This window comes from Hemitrygon akajei, chromosome 25 (genome assembly GCF_048418815.1).
Source record: "Hemitrygon akajei chromosome 25, sHemAka1.3, whole genome shotgun sequence".
Lineage (NCBI taxonomy): Eukaryota > Metazoa > Chordata > Chondrichthyes > Myliobatiformes > Dasyatidae > Hemitrygon > Hemitrygon akajei.
This window is the reverse complement of record NC_133148.1, coordinates 42,601,317-42,623,851: the sequence shown is the minus strand read 5'-3', so window position 1 is coordinate 42,623,851 and position 22,535 is coordinate 42,601,317. Positions and strand designations below refer to the sequence as shown.

Here is a 22,535-nt window from a genome sequence, read left to right as displayed (position 1 = left end):
TCCTGAATAGTGGGAAGTTCACATCTACAGATGCGCTGGGCTGTCCGCACCACTCTCTGCAGAGTCCTGCGATTGAGGGAGGTACAGTTCCCAGACCAGCCAGTGATGCAGCCAGTCAGGATGCTCTCAATTATGCCCCTGTAGAAAGTTCTTAGGATTTGGGGGCCCCACACCAAACTTCCTCAACCATTTGAGGTGAAAGAGGCGCCGTTGTGCTTCAATCTTCTACCTTGTTCTCCCTCCCCTCGCCTACATCTTCATTCTGGCATCTTCCCAGTTCCCTTCCAGTTCTAGTGAAGGGTCTCGGCCAGAAATGTCAACTGTATAGATGCTGCTTGACCTACTGAGTTCATTAAGCATTTTCTGCATGTTGCTCGGGATTTCCAGCATCTGCAGAATCTCTTGTGTGAATAAATCATACCTGAGTGGGTTTGAACTGCGTCCAGTGTATCAAGAGCCACTTCCTTCAATCTCAATAGACCAGAAACATTTGACCCAAAGATCCAGCATCAGGTTAAACACTAACTTTATTTCTTCATTATTCTTTATTTAAAAAATAACAAGCAGGATGGACAAAGGAGAATCAGTTGATATTGTGTACTCAGATTTTCAGAAGGTCTTTGAAAAGCTGCCACACATGAAGCTGCTTAACAAACTACGAGCCCATGGTAATGCAGGGAAGATTCTCGCATGGATAAAGCAGTGGCTGATTGGCAGGAGGCAAAGAGTGGGAACAAAGAAGTCAAAAATTTAAAAAAGACACTGGGATGGGAAACAAGAAATATAAAATGCTGGAAACATTCATCAGGTCAGGCAGCATCTGTGGAGTGAGGAATGTGAAAGAAAAGGAAGATTGTCTGCTGACTTTTTTTTAGGAAAAGACAGACTGCAGGAGGAGCTCATTGGGTTGAACAACATCTGCCAATGGAAGGATTGATTGCTGATTCAGCTCACATCTGGACAAAAGCTACACACAAACCACTAGCGAATCTTAGCAGGTCAGGCAGCAACCATAGAGGGAAATGCACAGATTGTCAAATACAGACTCTTTATCAGGACTGGAAAGAAAGGGGTGATAGACAATATAAATGCTGGGAGAAGGGGGGGGGGGGATACATTAGGACAAAGCCAATTATAGAGTCTAACAGCTTAGAAAGAGGTTCTTCAGCCCATCTAGTTCATGCCAGCCTGGTCTTCTGGCTAGTCCCATCTTCTTAAATGTTACAGCTGAACCCCCCATCTGCCACTTCCGCTGACCTGAAATATTCACAATTGCTCCACCATCCCCACGGATGCTGTTTGACCGCAGAGTTCCTCCAGCAGATTGTCTTTTGCGTCAGATTCCAGCCTCCTGTGAGTTTGCCGCGGTGAATACATGGAACCTTCTACCCTGCTCAGTCAGCGACCACACTCAGTAGGATAGATTCCTGGGCGTAGAGTGGGGCAAAGGAAATGAGGGGGAGAATCAGCCGTGACCTTGATGATTGATTTGCCCCAGCGGCTGATTTGAAGACACACAGAAGGCCGCAGGTGCTATAGTAATCCAGGTAAAGCGTCTCAACCCAAAAGCCTTCACAGGTACCACGTGAACCGCTGAGTTCCCCCAACAAATATCCGTTTCTCCTTCCAGTATTTTTCTATTCCCCTCCCCCTTCACCCTTCTTTTATCCCCCATTCTGGACTCTTACCTCTTCTCCTCACCAGCCTAACACTTCCACCTGGATCCCTTCCTCCTTCCCTTTCTCCTCTGGTCCACTCTCCTCTCCTGTCAGATTCAGTCTTCTCCACCCCTTTATCTTTCTCACCAAGCTGGCTTCACCTGTCATCTTTTACTATCCTCCTTCCCTTCTCCAACCTTTTTATTCTGGTATCTTTCCCCTTCCTTTCCAATCCAGATGAAGGCTCTCGGCCCGAAACGTCGACTGTTTGTTTATCTCCATAGAAGCTGCCTGACCTGCTGAGCTTTTTGCGTGAGTTGCTCTCGATTTCCAGCCGAATCTCAGAGAAAGTCTGCAGATGCTGGAAGTCAAGGCAACACCCACAAAATGCTTGCGAAACTCAGGAGGCCAAGCAGCATCTATGGAAAAGAGTAAACCGTTGATGTTTTGGGCCGAGACCCTTCATCGGGACAAGTGCAGACGTCCTCGAGTTTCTGATTAGCTCCCCCAGCAACCTGCTTTTATTGTTCTAGGGGCTGATGGCCTCACCCTGCCCCCATTTCCCGTCCTCATTGCTGTTTCTGGGACCTTGCCGCGCACGATTTGCTTGGACCTCCCCAACCCCTGCAACACTTCACGGTCTGGCCAAGTTCAGGGACACCAGCGCTACCGTGAGAGAGAGAGAGAGAGAGGGGCGGTGTGCGCAGCTGCCCTGTGTGATTTGTCACGGAGCTGATACGTGATTCCCCGAACCCTGGACTCAGTGTCCTTGTCAGCAGTCAGACCCGTGCAAGAGAAAGCAACAGGCCAGAACCACGCAACATGAAGCACCTTCTGGTAAACCTCGACTCACCGTTCCTTAACCCACGTCCTTTGAATCAAATTAAGAAACTAACTTTTGTAGAAGTTTGCTAAACTTTTCCTAATATTAAAATTCATCTATGTGTGCAGATGTTTAGAAAAGCCTGCTTCTTGCATGATCTGACCTTTACCTCAAAGACCCTTGTTTATCTGAGCTTTTTACCTCGAGTGTAATTCTTTAAAAACTCAAGTATTTTAACACAAACGTCCAAATGTTTAAACTCTTTCTCCATTGGCGGTGAGTCCGCCCTCCGGCTGGATTGATTGGTCAGTGTTCGGAGCTCCGCTGTCTGAGTGCCCAGTGTTCGCGTCAATCACAGGCTCGTTGACCTTGAGTGGGAGAGTTGTCAGGAGTCGGGACGGAGAAACGAGTGCGCGACAGAGAACTAACATTGAAATACGGGTGAGAGAGGCCTGAGTAAAGAGCGAAACCATGCAACTGAAATGGGGCAAGATCAGGAAACACAAGAAAATGAGAGCAGCCGCGGACCTCCTGATTCTGTCATTCAATGCGATCTTGCCGACCTATCCAAGGCCTCACCTCACTCCTTGGCACAGGTTCCCTAAAGCCCTCCTTTCCCCAATCTTTCAAAAATATATCCCCTTCCACTTTAAATTCTCCCCGTGATCCAGTCTCCCGAATTATGGGGATATGGATCCCTAGAGATTCATTCTGAACAGCTGGCTGTTCAACCTTGAACACCACCCTTTTTGCACCAGATACTCATTTAAATTTTTATTCTAACTTTACAGCTTATTTTTTTGCCTTGCAATGTACCGCTGCCACAAAACAACAAACTTCACAACATATATCAACGGTAATGAACCCGATTCTCATTCTCGGCAAGGAGACATTTCTGGGTAGTTGAGTTAAGACTGATCCTTTATCTTAAAAACTACATCTTGCTTGCGATTCTCCTTCTTGTGAAAACATGGGCATCAATTTGTGGACGTTTTCTAGGTTTCCTTGAATCTTAACATATAGGAGCAGAATTATTCCATCTTCCCTCCATCCGCCACAAGCGGAACCTCCCAGTGGCCAAACATTTTAATTCGATTCCTATCCTGTCCCTGTGCTAAAATGAGGACATCCTCAGGGTGAAGGAGCAACACTTTATATTCCGTCTCGGTAGCCTTCAACCTGATGGCATGAATATTGATTTCTCCTTCCGGTAAAAAATCCCTAAAATCCCTCCCCCGGGTCCCCTCCTGTTCCCTTTCTCCTATGGTCCACTCTCCTCTCTTATCAAATTCCTTGCTCTCTGGCCCTTTACCTTTCCTATGTATACCTGTCTGGACATGCCCCTCTGCTGACTGCTCCCGTGGCTCCTCCCACAGACCCCAGTATAAAGGCGATTGGGGCACTGCTCCCCCCACCCCCAGTCTTCGACATGTCGTGCTCCCTTTTCGCTGCCTATCGTTCACTTCCAGTCTCATTGATGGTGCATCACCGACCCGCCTGGCTTCACCGCTAGCCATCCTCTTTTCCCTTTCCCCTTTCCCCACCTTTTTATTTTGGCACCTTCCCAATATTTCCGTCCTGAAGAGGGGTCTCAGCCCAAAATTTTGACTATTTATTCATTTCCACAGATGCTGCACAGTCTGCTGAGTTCCTCCAGAATTTTGTGTGTGTTTTTTCTGGATTTCAAGCATCTGCATAATTTTTTGTGTCTAAAAATTATTCCGTTTGGCCAGAGTCCTCTACAAATCATGACTCTTTTTTCGACTCTGCTCTTCTGCCTTCTCGCTGTGACCTTTAACCTCCTTACCAATGAAAAATCTGTCATTCTCTGCCTTGAATACACCCAGTGACTTGGCATCTGTAGCCCCCGTGGCAACAAATTCCACAAATTTCAGTACCCCCAGCTGAAGAAATATCTCCTTATCTCAGTTTTAAAGGGAATATTCCTTCTGAGTTGTGCCCTGAGATCCACGACTCTCCTTCTCTGCTAATAACGGAAACATCTTACCACATCCACTCGGTTTCTGTACTGAATGTGGCTGGCAGGAATGTTTATCTGACTTCAACTTATCCAAACACAAAGAGGCTGATCAGAAATCGCAGGATTATTTTGGAAACCTGGCAATTGAAAACTACAACTTATTTAGTGCTAAAGTCAGAATCAGAATGAGAATCCAGTCTATCATCATGTTATCTATTACATACGTCCTGAAATTTGTTGTTTTGCATAAAATATACTCAGTTACAAAAATAAATAAATGATGCGAAAGACAAAGCCTGATATGCAGTTTGTGGGTTCATGGTCTGTTCAGAAATTTGATGGGAAGAAACTGTTCTTGAAATATTGAGTGTGTGTGCTCAGGCTCCTGCACTTCCTACTTCCTATTGCACTTCTGGACTCTTACTGCTCTTCCTCACCTGTCTATCAACTCCCCCTGGTGCCCCTCCTGTGGGCCTTTTCTCCTATGGGCCACTCTCCTCTCCCTCTCCAGCCCTTGACCTTTGCCACTCACCTGGCTTCACCTATCACTTTCTAGCTATCCTCCCTTGCTTCCCCTCCTTTACATTCGGCCATCTTTCCCCTTCTGTTCCAGCCCTGAAGAAGGGTCTTGACCCAAAGGGTCAACTGTGCATGAACATCAATCTTCTGGTAATTTCTTCCCCCTCCCTCTTCTCACTTTTTCCATTCTGCATTCGATGCCCTCCTACCCTGTCCTTCTCCTCACATGCCCATCATTTCTTTCTGATGTCCCTCCTCCTTCCCTTTCCCCCATGGTCCACTCTCCTCTCCTATCAAATTGCTTCTTCTCCTGCCCTTTGCCTTTTCCACCTATCACCTCTCAGCTTATTCCATCTTCCCTGCCCCGCCCACCTGTCTTCACCTATCACCTTCCAGCTTGTACTCCTTCCTCTCTCCCCAGCTTCTTATTCTGGCATCTTCCCCCCTTCTTCTCCAGTTCTGACGAAGGCTCTCAGCCCAGAACATCCTCCATAGATGCTGCCTGACCTGCTGAGTTCCTGCAGCAAGTTGCTTTGGATTTCCAGCATCTGCAGAATCTCTTGTGCTTATATATTTTGATGCCACCTTTTCTTGAAGATGTCCTCAGTGACAGACAGTTGTGATCCTGTGCTTTCTTTTCTTTTCTGTATTTGCAGTGTGTTGCCTTTTGCACAGTGGTTAGTTGTTCATCTTTGTTGAGTGTAGTTTCAATGGTTCAATGGTTCAATTTAATATCAGAGAAATGTATACAATATACATACTGAAATGCTTTTTCTTCATAAGCATTCACGAAAACAGAGAAGTGCCCCAAAGAATGAACGACAGTTAAACGTGAGAACCTCAGAGACCCCCCCATCTCCTCCCTCCCGCGTGTAGGTGGTGGCAAGCAATAATCCCCACTCCCCCCCACCGGCAAGAATAAAAAGTGCACCTGCTACTGAGCACAAGTGTGAGCAAAGCGATAGCAAAGACACGGACCTTGCAGATACCCCAAAGACTATCGCAATTCATCCGATATTCGGCAACCCACAGGTTCTCTCTCCCTAGCGAGGGAGAGGAAGGTGTCTCCCACTTTCACAGCTAGCGGGAGACATAACAACAACCCGCTGGTTTACGACATTAGAAAGTCCGTTTCATCACTTTTTACAACGGATCTACTGTGTTCCTTAGCATTTATTGTGTATGTCTGTAAGAAAATGATTCTCAGGGTGGTATATGGTGACATATATGTACTTTGATAATAATTTGACTTTGAATTTTGAACTATACTATTGCAAATTGGCAGTTGAGCAAAACGGGCAAAAATAATAAAAGTTAAAATAAGAAATCAGGAAAAAAAAAGAAATAATAAATCTACAGAGCAATAATTTAGCTGTACTGGACATTATTTCTCAGGGAGAGGGGTAACCTTGTTCACCACTCGTGTTGCTGGCAGGTTTGGCCTGCGCCCATTGATACCTCTACATTAGCTTTCTTCTGCGAGTGCGCACACTGTCCTGCCTTTAGAGCCTCCTGCTGTCTGTGCAGAGTGGTGGGACGGAGATACGTCTCTACCACAGGAGGTGTCTGGCACTCCTTCCTTCCACTAGCCTGCAAGTCACCCTTGGGCAAGGCGGAGCCCCACCCCCCCCGATCAGGGTCACGTGAAGCTATGGGAGCAGGTGGTGGGTGGTCGAATGAGCAGCCGGTGCAGATCACAAGTCCTGGTTATGTGACCACTGATGCCAGGCAGACAATCTCTGAAGAGTATTGATAATGGCTGGGGTCACCTGTCTTGTAAAGACACTGTCCAGAAGAAGCCAATGGCAAACCACTTCTGTAGAAACGTTTGTTAAGAACAATCATGGTCGTGGAAAGACTGTGATCACCCACGTCATATGAAATATCATAATGCTGATGATGACTCTCTGAATTACACAGGATTGGATGATATTCCCAACAAGGATGGCATTTACAGCAAAGTTGAATTATTTTTGCAATTTTGGTATTAAATTGCAGAGAGTATGGCTGCAGGAGTAATATCGCTTCTGAGAGCTCCCAGAATTTCCATTTTTTATTTCACATTTCCAGCATTAGAAGTTGTATGATTTGATAAGTGCAATCAGAATTCAATCTGGAAATATTTGGAATATATTCAGGGAATACTGGGAATTTAACCTATCCACACGGGTAGATATTACCTTTGCACTAACCATGGCTTTGAGTTCCTGTGTCACTGACACTGTGCTGTTTAACATCAAAGTTCTCTGATTACAATTATAAATGGACAGAGCTGATCTTTGTTCTGCAGTTTGTTGTTTGGTAAGCAGGAAGTAAGGAAAGGAAAAACAAATTAAAACTGGGCTAAGAAGCAGGGACTGGCAGAAACACTAAAGGTCATGTGATGCAGAGTATGACTGGGACGGTGCAAGGCTCTGAGGCCAATTTGGGCCAGTTAGAGATATGAGAGCACAGAGATTCTGCTACCTGGGTTCTGACCACCATGTCAACAGAGTGGAGTTTCCACATTCTCCCTGTGACTGCATTTCTCCCAAATTAATTCACTTGATTACTGGCGGGACCAATGGTGAGATACTGCGTGAGGACCTGGCCTCAGGCTGTGGTGTTACCTGTTTGTAGCTGTCCGGGAGAGAGGTGACGGAGGCGGTGTCCAGGCTTGTGTCAGCGCTGCCCTCTAGTGTTCACTCGGCAGAAGACAAGCTGTATTGTGTTCAACTGCAGACTGCTGAAACATTCATGGAGTCATGGACTTGGACAATATATTTTTTTAGCGTGACTGTATTTTACCGATATCTTATATATGGTATATGTGCCTTGTACTGTGTACAAGTACACAGTATGTCCTAAAGTAAACACTGTTTGGCTGTATTCATGGATATTCATGCATGCTTGAATGACAATTAAACTTGAACTTAACTTGAATGCTCCTATCAGCCAAAGCTGCCTTACTAATCACGTTGAATTATTGTCACATGCACTGTAGTGAGGTAGAGGTGCAATGAAAAACTTACTTTGTGCAGCATCAGGGAGACATAGATTCAGACAACACAGAGAATATAATTTATACTACACGGTGAAGAGAAAAAGATCATGTAAATCAAGACAATTGTGCAAAAAAAGCACAATCAGGTAAAAGCCCATGGTAGTGCAATGGGTGGCCCATAGTGTTTTGCTGCTAAGGTAGGGTTACAGTTGTGCAGGTCAGTTCATTGTGGTAGGTCAAACTTGAAGTCAGAATGTAGTATTAAAGGTAAGACTCTTGGCACTGTGGAAGATCCAAGAGATCTTGGGGTCCATGTCCATAGGACACTCAAAGCTGCTCCGCATGTTGACAGTGTTGTTAAGAAGGCATATGGTGTGTTGGCATCCATCACACGTGGGATTGAGTTTAAGAGCTGTGAGGTAATGTTTCAGCTATATAAGATCTTGGTCAGACCCCACTTGGAGTACTGTGTTCAGTTCTGGTCACCTCACTACAGGAAGGATGTGGATACTATAGACAGAGTGCAGAGGAGATTTACAAGGATGTTGCCTTGTGAAAATAGGCCTTTTCTCCTTGGAGTGACGGAGGATGAGAGGTGACCTCATAGAGGTGTACAAGATGATGAGAGGCATTGATCGTGTGGATAGTCAGAGGCTTTTTTCCCAGGGCTGAAATGGCAACACAAGGGGGCATAGTTTTAAGGTGCTTGGAAGTAGGTACAGAGGGGGTGTCAGGGGTAAGTTTTTCACACAGAGAGTGGTGGGTGTGTGGAATGCACTGCCAGCAAGGTGGTAGAGGTGGACACAATAGGGTCCTTAGATAGGTACATGGAGCTTAGAAAAATAGAGGGCTATGTGGTAGGGAAATTCTAGACAATTTCTAGAGTAGATTACATGGTTAGCACAACATTGTGGGCTGAAGGGCCTGTAATGTGCTGTAGATTTCTCTGTTCAGTTCAAGAACCTGATGGTTTTAGGGAAATCTTTGTTCCTGAAGCTGGTGTGGGACTTCAGACTCCTGGACCTCCTGACTGATAGTAGCATTGCGAAGAGGGTATGACCCAGATGGCGGGAATCTTTAGTGACAGATTTCACCTTCATTAAGTAGCGCCTCCTGTAGATGCTGTCAATTGCGGGGAGGGCTGTGCCCATGGTGGACTTTAAGTTACTACTGCAGGTTAGTTGGCTACCATTACTTACCCCTAGTGGAGATGGGCAGTTGAAGAATTTGGAATGTATGAGAGAGAACAGGTTCAGGGAATGAGAGGAGAAATAGATTGATGGGATTGCTCTGAGAGACAGCATAGATTTGATAGACAGAATGGCATCCTATACAGGAAGGGAATATGAGAAGAGTTTGGAGCGTGAAAGTTCAGTGTATCATTGGGTGTGGACTTAACTTGAGGATTGAGAAGGAGAACGGTGACAGGTTGGGGCCGGTCAAGGTCAGGCAGTTCAGATCAGGGTCAGGAATGGCGGAGAACTGGTTAAGACGGGAAAGCTGTGTCAGGCCTAGACCCGGCTACCAACAGTGACATTGAAGGAGTAGATTCTGAGCTGTCCGAAGAGCCTGGATGCTGTCTGTAGACCTCCCTTATTTACCCCAGTGACACTGCCCAACTCAACTACGGCCCAGTTTCACTGATCTCCAGAGGTGACTGTTCCATCATTTCAGAACCCACCACCTTCCACATCCTCTTACCCTCCAACTCCTGAACTCATCCTAATCTGTAGCGTGTCCTGTTCACCCATAACCCTCCGAAGGGTGGAGCTTAGAGGACTGGACGTAGAAAATCGCAGCTAGCTGGTTGGGAACTGTAGTCAATATGGACTTAAACAACACAGAACACTGCAGCACAATACAGGCCCTTCAGCCCACAATGTTGTGTCAACCTTTTAACCTCTCTAAGATCAATTTAACCCTTCCCTCCTACATAGCCCTCCATTTTTCTATCATCCATGTGCCTATTTAAGAGTCTCTTAAATGCTCCTAACGTATCTACCTCTTCCACCACCCCTGGCAGTGCGTTCCACGTACCCTCCACTTTCTGTGTAAAAAACCTACCTCTATCAACCCTCTATACATTCCTCCAGTCACCTTAAGGTTATGCCCCCTCATGTGAGCCATTCTCACCCTGAGGAAAGGCCTCTGGCTGTCTACTGGACATTGGGCAAAAGGGCCTGTATCTCTGCATTTTGCCTCGTGACTCTATGAATCCCGTGCTTTATTTAAGATTAGCAGTATTAATATTCTCATCCTATTTTTTCCATGACCTCATGAATTCCACCTCCATCTCAGGGGCTTTCTCCACCCTCTGTACGTCTCCCACGTGCCTCTACCTCTCCAATTCTGGACTTTTGCACCTTCTCATTTTTGATTGTATTAGTAATAATCCCTTCAGGGTCCCTTCATCATTATACCCCTCTCTCTCCCTTTCCCCTCCCACTCTCCCCCTCCCTCTCTCGCTTCTTCTAAAATACTCCTCCAAGCACCCTTCTCTGTGACCAGTCCTCTCTCTCTCTCTCTCTCTCTCTCTCTCTCTCTCTCTCTCTCTCTCTCTCTCTCTCTCTCTCTCTCTCCCTCCCTCCCTCCCTCCCTCCCTCCCTCTCTCTCTCTCTCTCTCTCTCTCTCTCTCTCTCTCTCTCTCTCTTTGTTCCTTTAGCTCCCAAGACTCCCGAGCTGTTTTTCCCCTGACTACTGGAGAGAGCAGAACACAGTCACCAGGATCTTTCCACAGAGAGCAAATGAAGCTAAACCATTATATGTATCCAAGATAGAGTTAGACAATATTCTTTGGGTCAGAGGTACTGATGTTGGTCTAGTTTTGTCACATGTACAGAGGTGCAGTGAAAAGTTTGTGTTGCATGCTGTTCATACAGATCTCATCAATACACAGTACTATGAGGTGATAACCACAGGGAAAGGGCAATGCAGGTAATCAATTAAGTGCACGAACTTTACCAGGCAGATCGCAAGGTCAAGAGTCTATCTCATACAGGAGTTCTGTTACAGCGGGATAAAAGTACTTTCTGCCTGATGGGAGAGTGGAGGAGAGGGAATGCCCAGGTTGAGCAGGGTCTCCGAGAATATAGAACATTACACACGGTACAGGCCCTTCGACCCACGATGTTGTGCTGACCTTTCAAACCAGTCCTAGACCAATCCAACCCATCTCTCTTACATAGCCCTCCATATTTCTATTATCCGTCTGCTTACCGAAAAGTTTCTCAAACATCCCTTATGCTGAATATGAGGAAAGGTTAGAGCAAGCCGCTGAATCGGATGATCAGCTGTGATCTGAGGTCTGAATGGTCCAGTCCTGTTTATAAAGCATCACTGTTAACTCCATGTGGGTGGGGATTAGGATTGCAGATTGGCTCTTTTTTAGTCTTTTCTCTCTCTCTCTCCCTGCAGTTTTGTACAATTTACATTTATTACTTAGAGATACAGTGTGGAATAGGCCCTTACTGCCCTTCAAGGCACATCAACCAGCAACCCTTGATTTAACCCTAACCTAATCACGGGACAATTTACAATGACCAATTAATCTTGTAACTGGTATGTCTTTGGAGTGGGGAAGGAAACCCACGCGCCTTTCATGGAGAGGATGTGCAAACTCCTTATAGATGAAGCTGGAATTGAACTCTGAACTCTGATACCCCGAGCTGTAATAGCGCCACACTAACCACTGTTGCTGTGGTGCCCACGGTATTCTGTGTGCTCTCTTTTCCTATGTGTCTGCATGCAAGTTGATCATTATGCCTCTAGCAGCCCTCGCCGCATTTGTGCTCAGAGACAACTAGGACCAAGATTCCCTGGAGTCTGTGTTTCTTACAGCTCGTACCTCTGTTCTCCCCCACAGACACTGCATCGCCTGGCATCTCGGTCCTTCTCTAGCTCAGTCCGAGACCAGCTGAGGAACAAAGTCTCGGAGAATCAGAAAATCTTTCAGGTACCAGCCGCATGATTCAACATTATCTCTCCCGTGAACTGTGGGGCTTGAATGATTAATCACTGTGAACAAAGTCTGGATTGTTTGAATCATTTTCTTTTAATGGCAGTGTTGTTCTTGGGTTCTTGTTTCTCTTGGAGTGCACTAGCTTCAGGTTGAAAGATGCTTCAACCGATTCCTGGACCCTCTGTCCGGTGATCCTTCAGCATTCTGTAGGTGCATTAGGGGGTAAAAAACGGGCAGGAGGAAATGAGCGTGCAAACCCTGGCTTGCCTAGCGTCATCTCAGCTGGTTGTGTTTGTAGGGTGTTGAAGAGAAGATCCACTGTTACCTGTGGAAACAGGAGGGACAGAGCGTGGGAATGCCCTTCAAGCTGTCCATTAGAGCCGTAGGGAAGTACAGAACAGAAAATGGCCCTTTGGCCGATCTAGTCCTTGCTGAAACCATTTAAACTAGGATAACCACACCCATCAGTTTGACTGAGAATGCCCTGAGGTCCTGTGTATTATTGAGGACTGGGTGGGCAGGGCGGTAGCCAGTAATGCAGTGGCTTCTGAGACCCTTCCACTGGTGGATGCCCACCGTGACCTCTGGACCTGAGTCCTTTGAGGAAGGTGGGAGCACAAAGGTGAGGTGCAGACCCCAGGACAGTTGGCCAGAGTTGTCTCCTTTACTGAGGCCAAGAAATTCGTGGAACAGGAAAGATTTGCAAGACTGTTTGGTGCTGAATGATAGGGGAAATAAGGTAACTGATCTCACCTGTCCTAGTGAGGTCATTAATTCCTTCTACAACATCACAAAGGAATACTTGATGCTAGGCACTTCCCTTCTGCACTCTGGTTCCATCTGGGATCATGGCACTGCTTTCAATCAGTAGGTCATCAGTAGAGTAATCGGCACAGCTCTACACACCATTCTTACACATCTGGAGAAGAAGGGTGCTTATGTGAGAATGCTGTTCTTGGACTACAGGTCAGCATTCAACACCATAATTCTCACCAGGCTCCACAAGAAGCTCAGAGACCTCGGCCTTGACCCTGTCTTGTGCAGCTGGATCCTGGACTTCAGGTCGCCGGCAGGTGGTAAGAGTGGGCACCCTCGCCTCTGCCCCTCTGATTGCCAACATGGGTGCCCCTCAGGGCTGTGTACTAAATCCCCTCCTTTACTCCCTGTATACCTATGACTGTGTTGCCACTCACAACTCCAATCTGCTTATTAAATTTGCCAATGACACTACATTGATTGGCCTTATCTCAAACAATAACGAAGTGACCTAAAGGGAAGACGTAATCTCCAACACAGTGGTGTCAAGAAAACAACCTCTCCCTCAATGTCACAAAAACTAAGGAGCTGGTTGTGGACTACAGGAGGAATGGAGACAGGCTAACCCCTATTGACATCAATGGATCCGGGGTTGAGAGGGTGAACAGCTTCAAGTTCCTCCGTATCCACATCACCGAGGACCTCACGTAGTCTGTGCACACCAGCTGCGTGGTGAAAAAGGCACAACAGCACCTCTTTTACCTCAGATAGTTAGGGAAGTTTGGTGTGGGCCCCCAAATCCTAAGAACTTTCTACAGGGGCACAATTGAGAGCATCCTGACTGGCTGCATCACTGCCTGGTATGGGAAATATACCTCCCTTAATCGCAGGACTCTGCAGAGAGTGGTGCGGACAGCCCAGCACATCTGTAGTTGTGAACTTCCCATGATTCAGGACATTTACAAAGACAGGTGTGTAAAAGGGCATGGAGAATCATTGGGGACCCGAGTCACTCGAACCACAATCTATTCCAGCTGCTACCTTCTGGGAAACGGTACCACAGCATAAAAGCCAGGACTAACAGGCTCCGGGACAGCTTCTTCCACCAGGCCATCAGACTGATGAACTCACGCTGATTTGAGTGTACTCTATATTACGTTGACTGTTCTATTTATTATAAATTACTGTGATTGCACATTGCACATTTAGATGGAGATGTAACAAAAAGATTTTTACTCCTCGTGTATGTAAGAAATAAAGTCAATTCAATTCAATGTTTGAAATCTTATGCTGGAACTTTGTACACATACTGTAATTTTAATTGTCACTTGAGTGAAGTCCAACTTCATCAGAGGTACCATTTTTTTGATCCTATATTAAGCTTGGGTTTGCTAAAAAGGGTCCATTGAAGAGAGAAGTTCTTCCCCGTGCAACGAGCAATCTGCTGGAGGAAGTCAGCAATGGAATTGTTGATATTTCAGGTCAAAGCCTTGCATCAGAATCGAGAGGGGGATAGGAGTGGGACAGACAGAGGGAGTCAGAGTGATGGGCGGAGGAGGGGTGCAAGGTGATGCACCAAGTGTAGGAGGGGATGAGGGAATGGGGCTGGGAGATAGAGGCAGGTGGACGATAAATGGAGGCAGACAGAGAGAGAGAAAAGCCAAGAGGCGGCTGGAGCGAGGTAGGAAGAAGGGAGGGTGAGGGTTGGAGATAGTTGCTGGAGGAAGAGAAGCAGCAACACAAAGGACTACCAGTGCCAGACTCCGATAAGTAAGGGAGGTGAGAATGGAATCACCAGGCAAAGGTCAGTGATAGATACGAGGATGTGTCTGTTCTTTCACGCTCACTGATGAACACGTCACAGTCCTTCCACTAAAGTTAGGTTATCGAGGTATTATCATCTTTTGTCGTTAATGCAAACGATGCATTTCTCTGTACAATCAGTGGTCCCTTACAGGAATGTACCTAATAAAGTGGCCACTGGTGTAGAAACTGATGTGCTCCTGCTGCTGTAGCCCATCCACTTCAAGGTTGGACATGTTGTGTGTTCAGAGATGCTCTTCCGCACACCACTGTTGTAACACCTGGTTGTCTGGGTTACTGTGGCCTTCCTGTCAGCTAGAACCAGTCTGGCCATTCTCCTCTGACCTCTCTCATTAACAAGGCATCTTTGCCCACAGAACTGCCGCTCACTGGATGTATTTTATTTTTGTTTTTCACACCGTTATCTGTAAACTGTAGAGACTGTTGTGCATGAAAATCCCAGGAGATCAAACCACCCCGCCTGGCACCAACAATCATTTCACCAATCAAAGCCACTTAGATCCCATTTCTTCCCCATTCTGGTCTGAACAACAACTGAACCTCTTGACCATGTCTGCATGCTTTTATGCATTGAGTTGCTGCCTCATGATGGGCTGATCGGATATTTGCATTATCGAGCAGGTGTACCTAATGAAGTGGCCACCGCGTGTACGTTTCAATGTTAATGCAAATATTGATGCAGTGTCTGTATTTCACGGGCATGCTGGTCTCATTGATGACCGTGGGTTGTTCTGAGGGCAGGGAAGGATCACAGAAAGAGGAATTCCACCTGTTGGAAGTGTACAGCAAATAACGTCCTGGGAATTCCAGAGTTTGACGTTGTTACTTTGCTTTCAAACTGCAGGCAGACAACAACCTTCCCGTTCACCTGAAGGGCGGTACTGTGGATGTCGTGTTGTATCGTTTAACCATGGCCATCACGATTGGAGGTAGGACTAGTGAGCAGGCCCAGCTTGCTCCCGCTTTTCTAACGGTCCCTGAATATCGACGAAGGAATTCAGCTCTTGAACTTGCTCTACCATTTGCCCAGTCCATCACTGGTAAAGCCCTCCCCATCATTGAGTATTGATGCAGGAAAGCAGCATCCATCATCAGGGATCCCCACCAACCAGGACCAACAGGAGGAAGGGGTGAAATAAAGAGCTGGGAAGTTGATAGATGAAAGAGATAAAGGGCTGGAGAAGGAAGGATCTGATAGGAGAGGGTAGAAGACCATGGAAGAAAGGGAAGAGGGAGGAGCACAAGGGGGAGGTGATGGGTAGGTAAAAAGATAAGGTGAGGGAGGGAAATGGGAATGGGGGAATAGTGAAGGGGGCAGCAATTACCGGTAGTTTGAGAAATCGATATTCCTGCCATCACGTTGGAGGCTACCCAGACGGAATATAAGGTGATGTTTCTCCAACCTGAATGTGGTTGCATCAGCGCAGTAGTGGAGGACGTGGACTGACATTTCGGGATAGGAATGGGAAATAGATATTGAAATGGGTGGCCGCCGGGAAATCCCGCTTTTTCTGGTGGATGAAGCGTTCTCCCTATCTACGCCAAATCCAGAGTTATATGCTGGATGTAGAGGCTCTTTGTCAGTACCCCTTCCTTTTCACGCACGCCAGCCCTCACCCCATCCACCCGCCACCACACCAGGGATAGGGTTCCTTGTCCTCTCCTATTACTCCACTAGCCTCTGCATCCAGCACATAATTCTCCATAACTTCTATCATCTTCAACAGGATCCCACCACCAAGTATATCTTTCCCTTCCCCTCACTTTCTGCTTTCCACAGCTCCCTATGGGACTCCCTTGTCCATTATCCCTCCCCACTGATCTCCCTCCTGGTACTTATCCTTGCAAGTGGAGCAAGTGCCAATTCTTGCCCCTACACCTCCTCCCTCATTACCATTCAGGGCTCCAAACAGTCCTTCCAGGTGAGGTGATACTTCACCTGTAAGTCTGTTGGGCTCACCTATTGTATGCGGTGACACCTGGCATAGACTGGGAGACCACTTTGTTGAGCACCAGAAAAATTGGGATCTCCTGGTGGCTGCCCATTTCGATTCTACTTTGCATTCCTATTCTGACATGTCAATCCATGGTCTCCTACACTGCCGTAATGAGGTCACACCCAGGTTGGAGGAGCAACATCTTCTATTCCATCTGGGTGGCCTCCAACCTGATGGCATGAACATCGATTTTCTGAACTTACAGAAATTGCCCTCCAGCTTCACCATTCCCCCATTCCCGGTTCCCTCTCTCACCTTATCTCCTTACCCACCATCACTTCCCTCTCGTGCTCCTCCCTCTTCCCTTTCTTCCATGGTCTTCTACCCTCTCCTATCAGATTCCCCCTTCTCCAGCCCTTTATCTCTTTCATCAATTAACTTCCCAGCTCTTTACCCCACCCCTCCCCCTCTCCCTGCCTCACCTATCACCTACCACCTTGTACTTCTTCCACTCCTCCCCTCACCTCTTACTCAAACTTGTCCTCTTCTTTTCCAATCCCGATGAAGGGTCTCGGCCCTAAACACCAACCGTTTACTAATTTCCATAGATGCTGCCTGGCCTGCTGATTTCCTCCAGCATTTTGTGTGTGTCACATGCTCTCTTCTTGCCGCTGTTATCAGGAAGAAGGTACAGGAGCCTCAGGACTCACACCACAAGGTTCAGGAACAGCTAATACTCCTTAACCATCAGGCTCCTGAACCAGTGCTGATAACTTCACTCAATTTCACTCACCCCAGCACTGAACTGTCCCGACAACCAATGGATTCACTTTCAAGGACTCTTTATCTCATGTCCTTGATAATTATGCTTATTTGTTTATTATTATTTCTTCCTTTTTTTCTTTTTGTATTTGCATAGTTTGTTGTCTTTTGCTCATTGATTGTTTTTCTGCTTCATTGGGTGTGAGATAGATAGATAGATAGATAGATACTTTATTCATCCCCATGGGGAAATTCAACTTTTTTTCCAATGTCCCATACACTTGTTGTAGCAAAACTAATTACATACAATACTTAACTCAGTAAAAAAATATGATATGCATCTAAATCACTATCTCAAAAAGCATTAACAATAGCTTTTAAAAAGTTCTTAAGTCCTGGCGGTAGAATTGTAAAGCCTAATGGCATTGGGGAGTATTGACCTCTTCATCCTGTCTGAGGAGCATTGCATTGATAGTAACCTGTCGCTGAAACTGCTTCTCTGTCTCTGGATGGTGCTATGTAGAGGATGTTCAGAGTTATCCATAATTGACTGTAGCCTACTCAGCGCCCTTCGCTCAGCTACCGATGTTAAACTCTCCAGTACTTTGCCCACGACAGAGCCCGCCTTCCTTACCAGCTTATTAAGACGTGAGGCGTCCCTCTTCTTAATGCTTCCTCCCCAACATGCCACCACAAAGAAGAGGGCGCTCTCCACAACTGACCTATAGAACATCTTCAGCATCTCACTACAGACATTGAATGACGCCAACCTTCTTAGGAAGTACAGTCGACTCTGTGCCTTCCTGCACAAGGCATCTGTGTTGGCAGTCCAGTCTAGCTTCTAGTCTAACTGTACTCCCAGATACTTGTAGGTCTTAACCTGCTCCACACATTCTCCATTAATGATCACTGGCTCCATATGAGGCCTAGATCTCCTAAAGTCCACCACCATCTCCTTGGTCTTGGTGATATTGAGACGCAGGTAGTTTGAGTTGCACCATATCACAAAGTCCTGTATCAGTTTCCTATACTCCTCCTCCTGTCCATTCCTGACACACCCCACTATGGCCGTGTCATCAGCGAACTTCTGCACATGGCAGGACTCCGAGTTATATTGGAAGTCTGATGTGTACAGGGTGAACAGGACCGGAGAGAGTACGGTTCCCTGCGGCGCCCCTGTGCTGCTGACCACCGTGTCAGACCTACAGTCTCCCAACCGCACATACTGAGTGTGGTCTTCCATTGATTCTATTGTGTTTCTTGTGTTAACTGTGGACCCCTGCAAGATGAACTTCCGGGTTGTATATGGTGACGTATTTGTACTTGGATAATAAAATTTACTTTGAACTTTGAATTAGGTAATGTCTGTTCCAAGTTCATTAATGTACCCTGGTTCTGTACCCCCTCAACACCTATGGTAACAAAAATTTGGTGGGGTTTTTGGTGGGGGAGGAGGGATTTGGGGGTTGATGATTGTGCTGCCGTTCTTCTCTTTCTTGGTTTCATGGCTACCCAGAGAACTGAACAATTTCAGAGTTGTATTCTTTGACAATAAATGAACCTTTAAACCTTTGAACTTTTGTTCGAGTCTGGTGAGACTGGATGTGAATGTGTGGAGAATTAACACATAAGATGGATGTGGTTGATGTTTGGTGTGGACTTGGAGAGAGGAAGGCCTTGTTTCTGTGTTGTATCTCTCTTTGGGTAGTGGCTCTATCAACTGGGACACCCAGAGAATTTTTTTTTACCATAGGGTATTGAGAAGGGAACATTAATGGACGACACAGCTATTATCTAATTCAAAGTTCAAAGTAAATTTGTTGTCAAAGTAGGTATGTGTCACCAGGTACAGCTGCCGATGTTTTGGTTCGAGACACTTCAGGTGGACTGGATGAAGGGTCCAGGTGAAGGGTTTTGAACTCAAACATCAACTGCTCCCGCTTTACTCTCCCCATGTTCCCATTAGCTCTCCCTTGATTCTCCCAAATATCTACACACGAGGCACAATTTGCAGCGGCCAGTTAACCTACCAGCATGTTCATCTTAGGGATGTGGAAGGAAACCAGAGAACTCGAGGGAACCATAGAACATGCAATCTGTACACAGGGCACCCAATGTCAGGATCAAAACTGTGGAACTAGAGTTCTATCAGTCGTGCCACTCTAAATATAAATCTCCTTGGTCTTCTGCTGCCCTTCTCATTATTCACTGCCTTTTTCTTGTCCTCTGCAAGTTTGGACATCGTATGACACCCACTCAAGTCACAGCTGTCCACTGTACTGACCACTGAACACCCCTCTCCCATCCATAAAGGACCTCTTACTGCTCCCTTCTGTCTCCTTCTACTCTTTTAATCAATGTGTAATTCCTCTGAAAACAAAGAAATTCCTCCTCATCCCTCTCTCAACCTTATACAAAGAGAGAGCCTCTTAGCTTCAGATTCCCGAGGAAATAAGCTCACGGTGTCTATTGGGCAGGAGATACAAATGATTGAAAGGTCAGACGCTAGGCTCCAGCACAGCTTCTACCCACTTTTCAGAAGGCATTTGATAAGGTCCCACATAGGAGATTGGTGGGTAAAATCAAAGCTCAGGGCATTGGGGGGGGGGTGGGGGAAGACATTGACATGGATAGAAAACTGGTTGGCAGATAGAAAGCAAAGGGTAATGGTGAATGGGTGTTTCTCGGAATGGCAGGTGGTGACTAGTGGGGTGCCACAGGGCTCGGTATTGGGACCACAGCTGTTTACAATTTACGTCAACGATTTGGATGAAGGCATTGAAAATAACATCAGCAAATTTGCTGATGATACTAAGCTGGGTGGCAGTGTGACATGTGATGAGGATGTTAGGAGAATTCAGGGTGACTTGGATAGGCTGGGTGAGTGGGCAGATACTTGGCAGATGACGTTTAATGTGAATAAGTGTGAGGTTATCCACTTTGGGAGTAAGAACAGGAAGGCAGATTATTATCTGAACGGTGTAGAGTTAGGTAAGGGAGAAATACAAAGAGATCTAGGAGTCCTTGTTCATCAGTCACTGAAGGTGAATGAGCAAGTGCAGCAGGCAGTGAAGAAGGCTAATGGAATGTTGGCCTTTATTACAAAGGGAATTGAGTACAAGAGCAAGGAAATCCTCTTGCATTTGTACAGAACCCTGGTGAGACCACACCTGGAGTATTGTGTACAGTTTTGGTCTCCAGGGTTAAGGAAGGACATCCTGGCTGTAGAGGAAGTGCAGCGTAGATTCACGAGGTTAATTCCTGGGATGTCTGGACTGTCTTACGCAGAGAGGTTAGAGAGACTGGGCTTGTACACGCTGGAATTAAGGAGATTGAGAGGGGATCTGATTGAAACATATAAGATTATTAAGGGATTCGACAGGTTAGAGGCAGGAAATATGTTCCAGATGCTGGGAGAGTCCAGTACCAGAGGGCATGGTTTGAGAATAAGGGGTAGGTCATTTAGGACAGAGTTAAGGAAGAACTTCTTCTCCCAGAGAGTTGTGGGGGTCTGGAATGCACTGCCTCGGAAGGTAGTGGAGGCCAATTCTCTGGATGCTTTCAAGAAGGAGCTAGATAGGTATCTTATGGATAGGGGTATCAAGGGATATGGGGACAAGGCAGGAACCGGGTATTGATAGTAGTTGATCAGCCATGATCTCAAAATGGCGGTGCAGGCTCGAGGGGCCAAATGGTCTACTTCTGCACCTATTGTCTATTGTCTATTGTCTCTGATATAAGACTAAATAGTTCCCTAGTACAATAAATTGGTTTCTTGCCCTCACAATCTACCTCCTTCTGATCTTGTACCCTGTTTAGCTGCACCGTACTTTCCCTGTAGCGATTACACTTTGTTCTGCATTGTCATTGTTTTACCTTGTGTTACCTCAATACACAGTGTAGTGATCTGATCTGTATGAACAGCATCCAAGACAAGACTTTCACTGTATCTCAGTACGTGTGACAATAATAAACCAATTACAATTCTAATTCAAACTCCTTGGGATTTAGATATTCGAATAAAATCTCCTTTAATTCTTCTAAAGTCCCAGAAACGCAGGCCACACCTGAAACTGCCACTCCCACCCCCCATCCTCATCACATTCTACAGGGGTTGTATTGAGAGCATCCTGAGCAGCTGCATCACTGCCTGGTTCAGAAATTGCACCATCTCGGATCACAAGACCCTGCAGCGGATAGTGAGGTCAGCCGAGAAGATCATTGGGGTCTCTCTTCCTGCCATCACGGACACTTACACTACACGCTACATCCGCAAAGGAAACAGCATTATGAAGGACCCCATGCACCCCTCATACAATCTCTTCTCCCTCCTGCCGTCTGGGAAAAGGCTCCGAAGCATTCGGGCTCTCACGACCAGACTGTATAACAGTTTTTTCCCCCAAGCTATCAGACTCCTCAATACCCAGAGTCTGCCTGACATCTACACCATTTATTATTATATTGAAATTTGTCCTCTACTGTGCCCTTTGTCTTGTTTATTAATTATTGTACTGCCCTGCACTGTTTTGTGCACTTTATGTAGCCCTGTGTAGGTCTGTAGCCTAGTGTAGTTTTGTCTTGTTTCATGTAGCACCAGGGTCCTGGAGGAACGTTGTTTCGTTTTTACTGTGTACTGTACCAGCAGTTTATGGTCGAAGTGACAATAAAAAGTGACTTGACTTGACTTGACTTGAAACCAGTCTAACGATGGGGGTCCTGTTTGCAAATAATGATCATCCTTTCCTTCCGTACGTAATTGTGCTCGTCTGTCGTTGTCCCCAGCGGTCGTTCAATACCTTTCCTGTGATTCCCACCTCATCATCTTCTCCCTCTTTTCCCAGGAACCTTATTCTCCCTGTTTAATTTATTCCGTGCTGCGTTACCCAGACCAAAGGCATGAGGGAGCAGTTTTGGGCAACGCACTGTCACTCAACTGAAAATGAAGAAAACCAACAGTGTGTGTGAAAAATGATCGACATTGAGAGGGACACAGTGCTGTCTCTGGTACTTTGTGTTTCCAGCTATTATTAAAATGTTTTCAGAAATACTGGGTTGAGGTCTTTTGTGTTTACTGGGTCATAGGTCGCTACATCACAGAGGCAGGCCCTTTGACCCGTCTAGTCCATGCTGGAATTCTATTCCACCGGGTCCTATTGACCTGCACCTGGACCAGAGCCCTACAAACCCCTCCCATCCATGTACCTATCCAAACTTCTCTTAAGTGTTGCAGTTGAATCCACATCCAGCACTGCCAGCTTGTTCCGCACGCACACCACCTTCTGAGTGGAGAAGTTCCCCCTTAAGCATTTCACATTTCACCTTTAACTTATCACC

At 46.3% G+C, this 22,535-nt stretch overlaps 1 protein-coding gene across 1 annotated transcript; it reads left to right on the top strand.

The window, feature by feature from the left end:
• The first annotated feature begins 2,342 nt into the window (after positions 1-2,342).
• Positions 2,343-22,246, top strand: cox7a1 (cytochrome c oxidase subunit 7A1). The gene is made up of 4 exons (XM_073029397.1): positions 2,343-2,495; positions 11,827-11,916; positions 15,347-15,431; positions 22,043-22,246. Exons 1-4 carry the CDS (start codon positions 2,481-2,483, stop codon positions 22,099-22,101), a joined length of 249 nt encoding a protein of 82 aa, XP_072885498.1. The 5' UTR covers positions 2,343-2,480; the 3' UTR covers positions 22,102-22,246.
• The last annotated feature ends 289 nt before the right edge of the window (positions 22,247-22,535 follow it).

Excerpts from the sequence above, each read along its gene's own strand:
- cox7a1 (XM_073029397.1), top strand. Across the intron at positions 11,917-15,346 it reads AGAATCAGAAAATCTTTCAG|GCAGACAACAACCTTCCCGT; the intron begins GTACCAGCCGCA and ends TTCAAACTGCAG. Across the intron at positions 15,432-22,042 it reads CATGGCCATCACGATTGGAG|GAACCTTATTCTCCCTGTTT; the intron begins GTAGGACTAGTG and ends CTCTTTTCCCAG.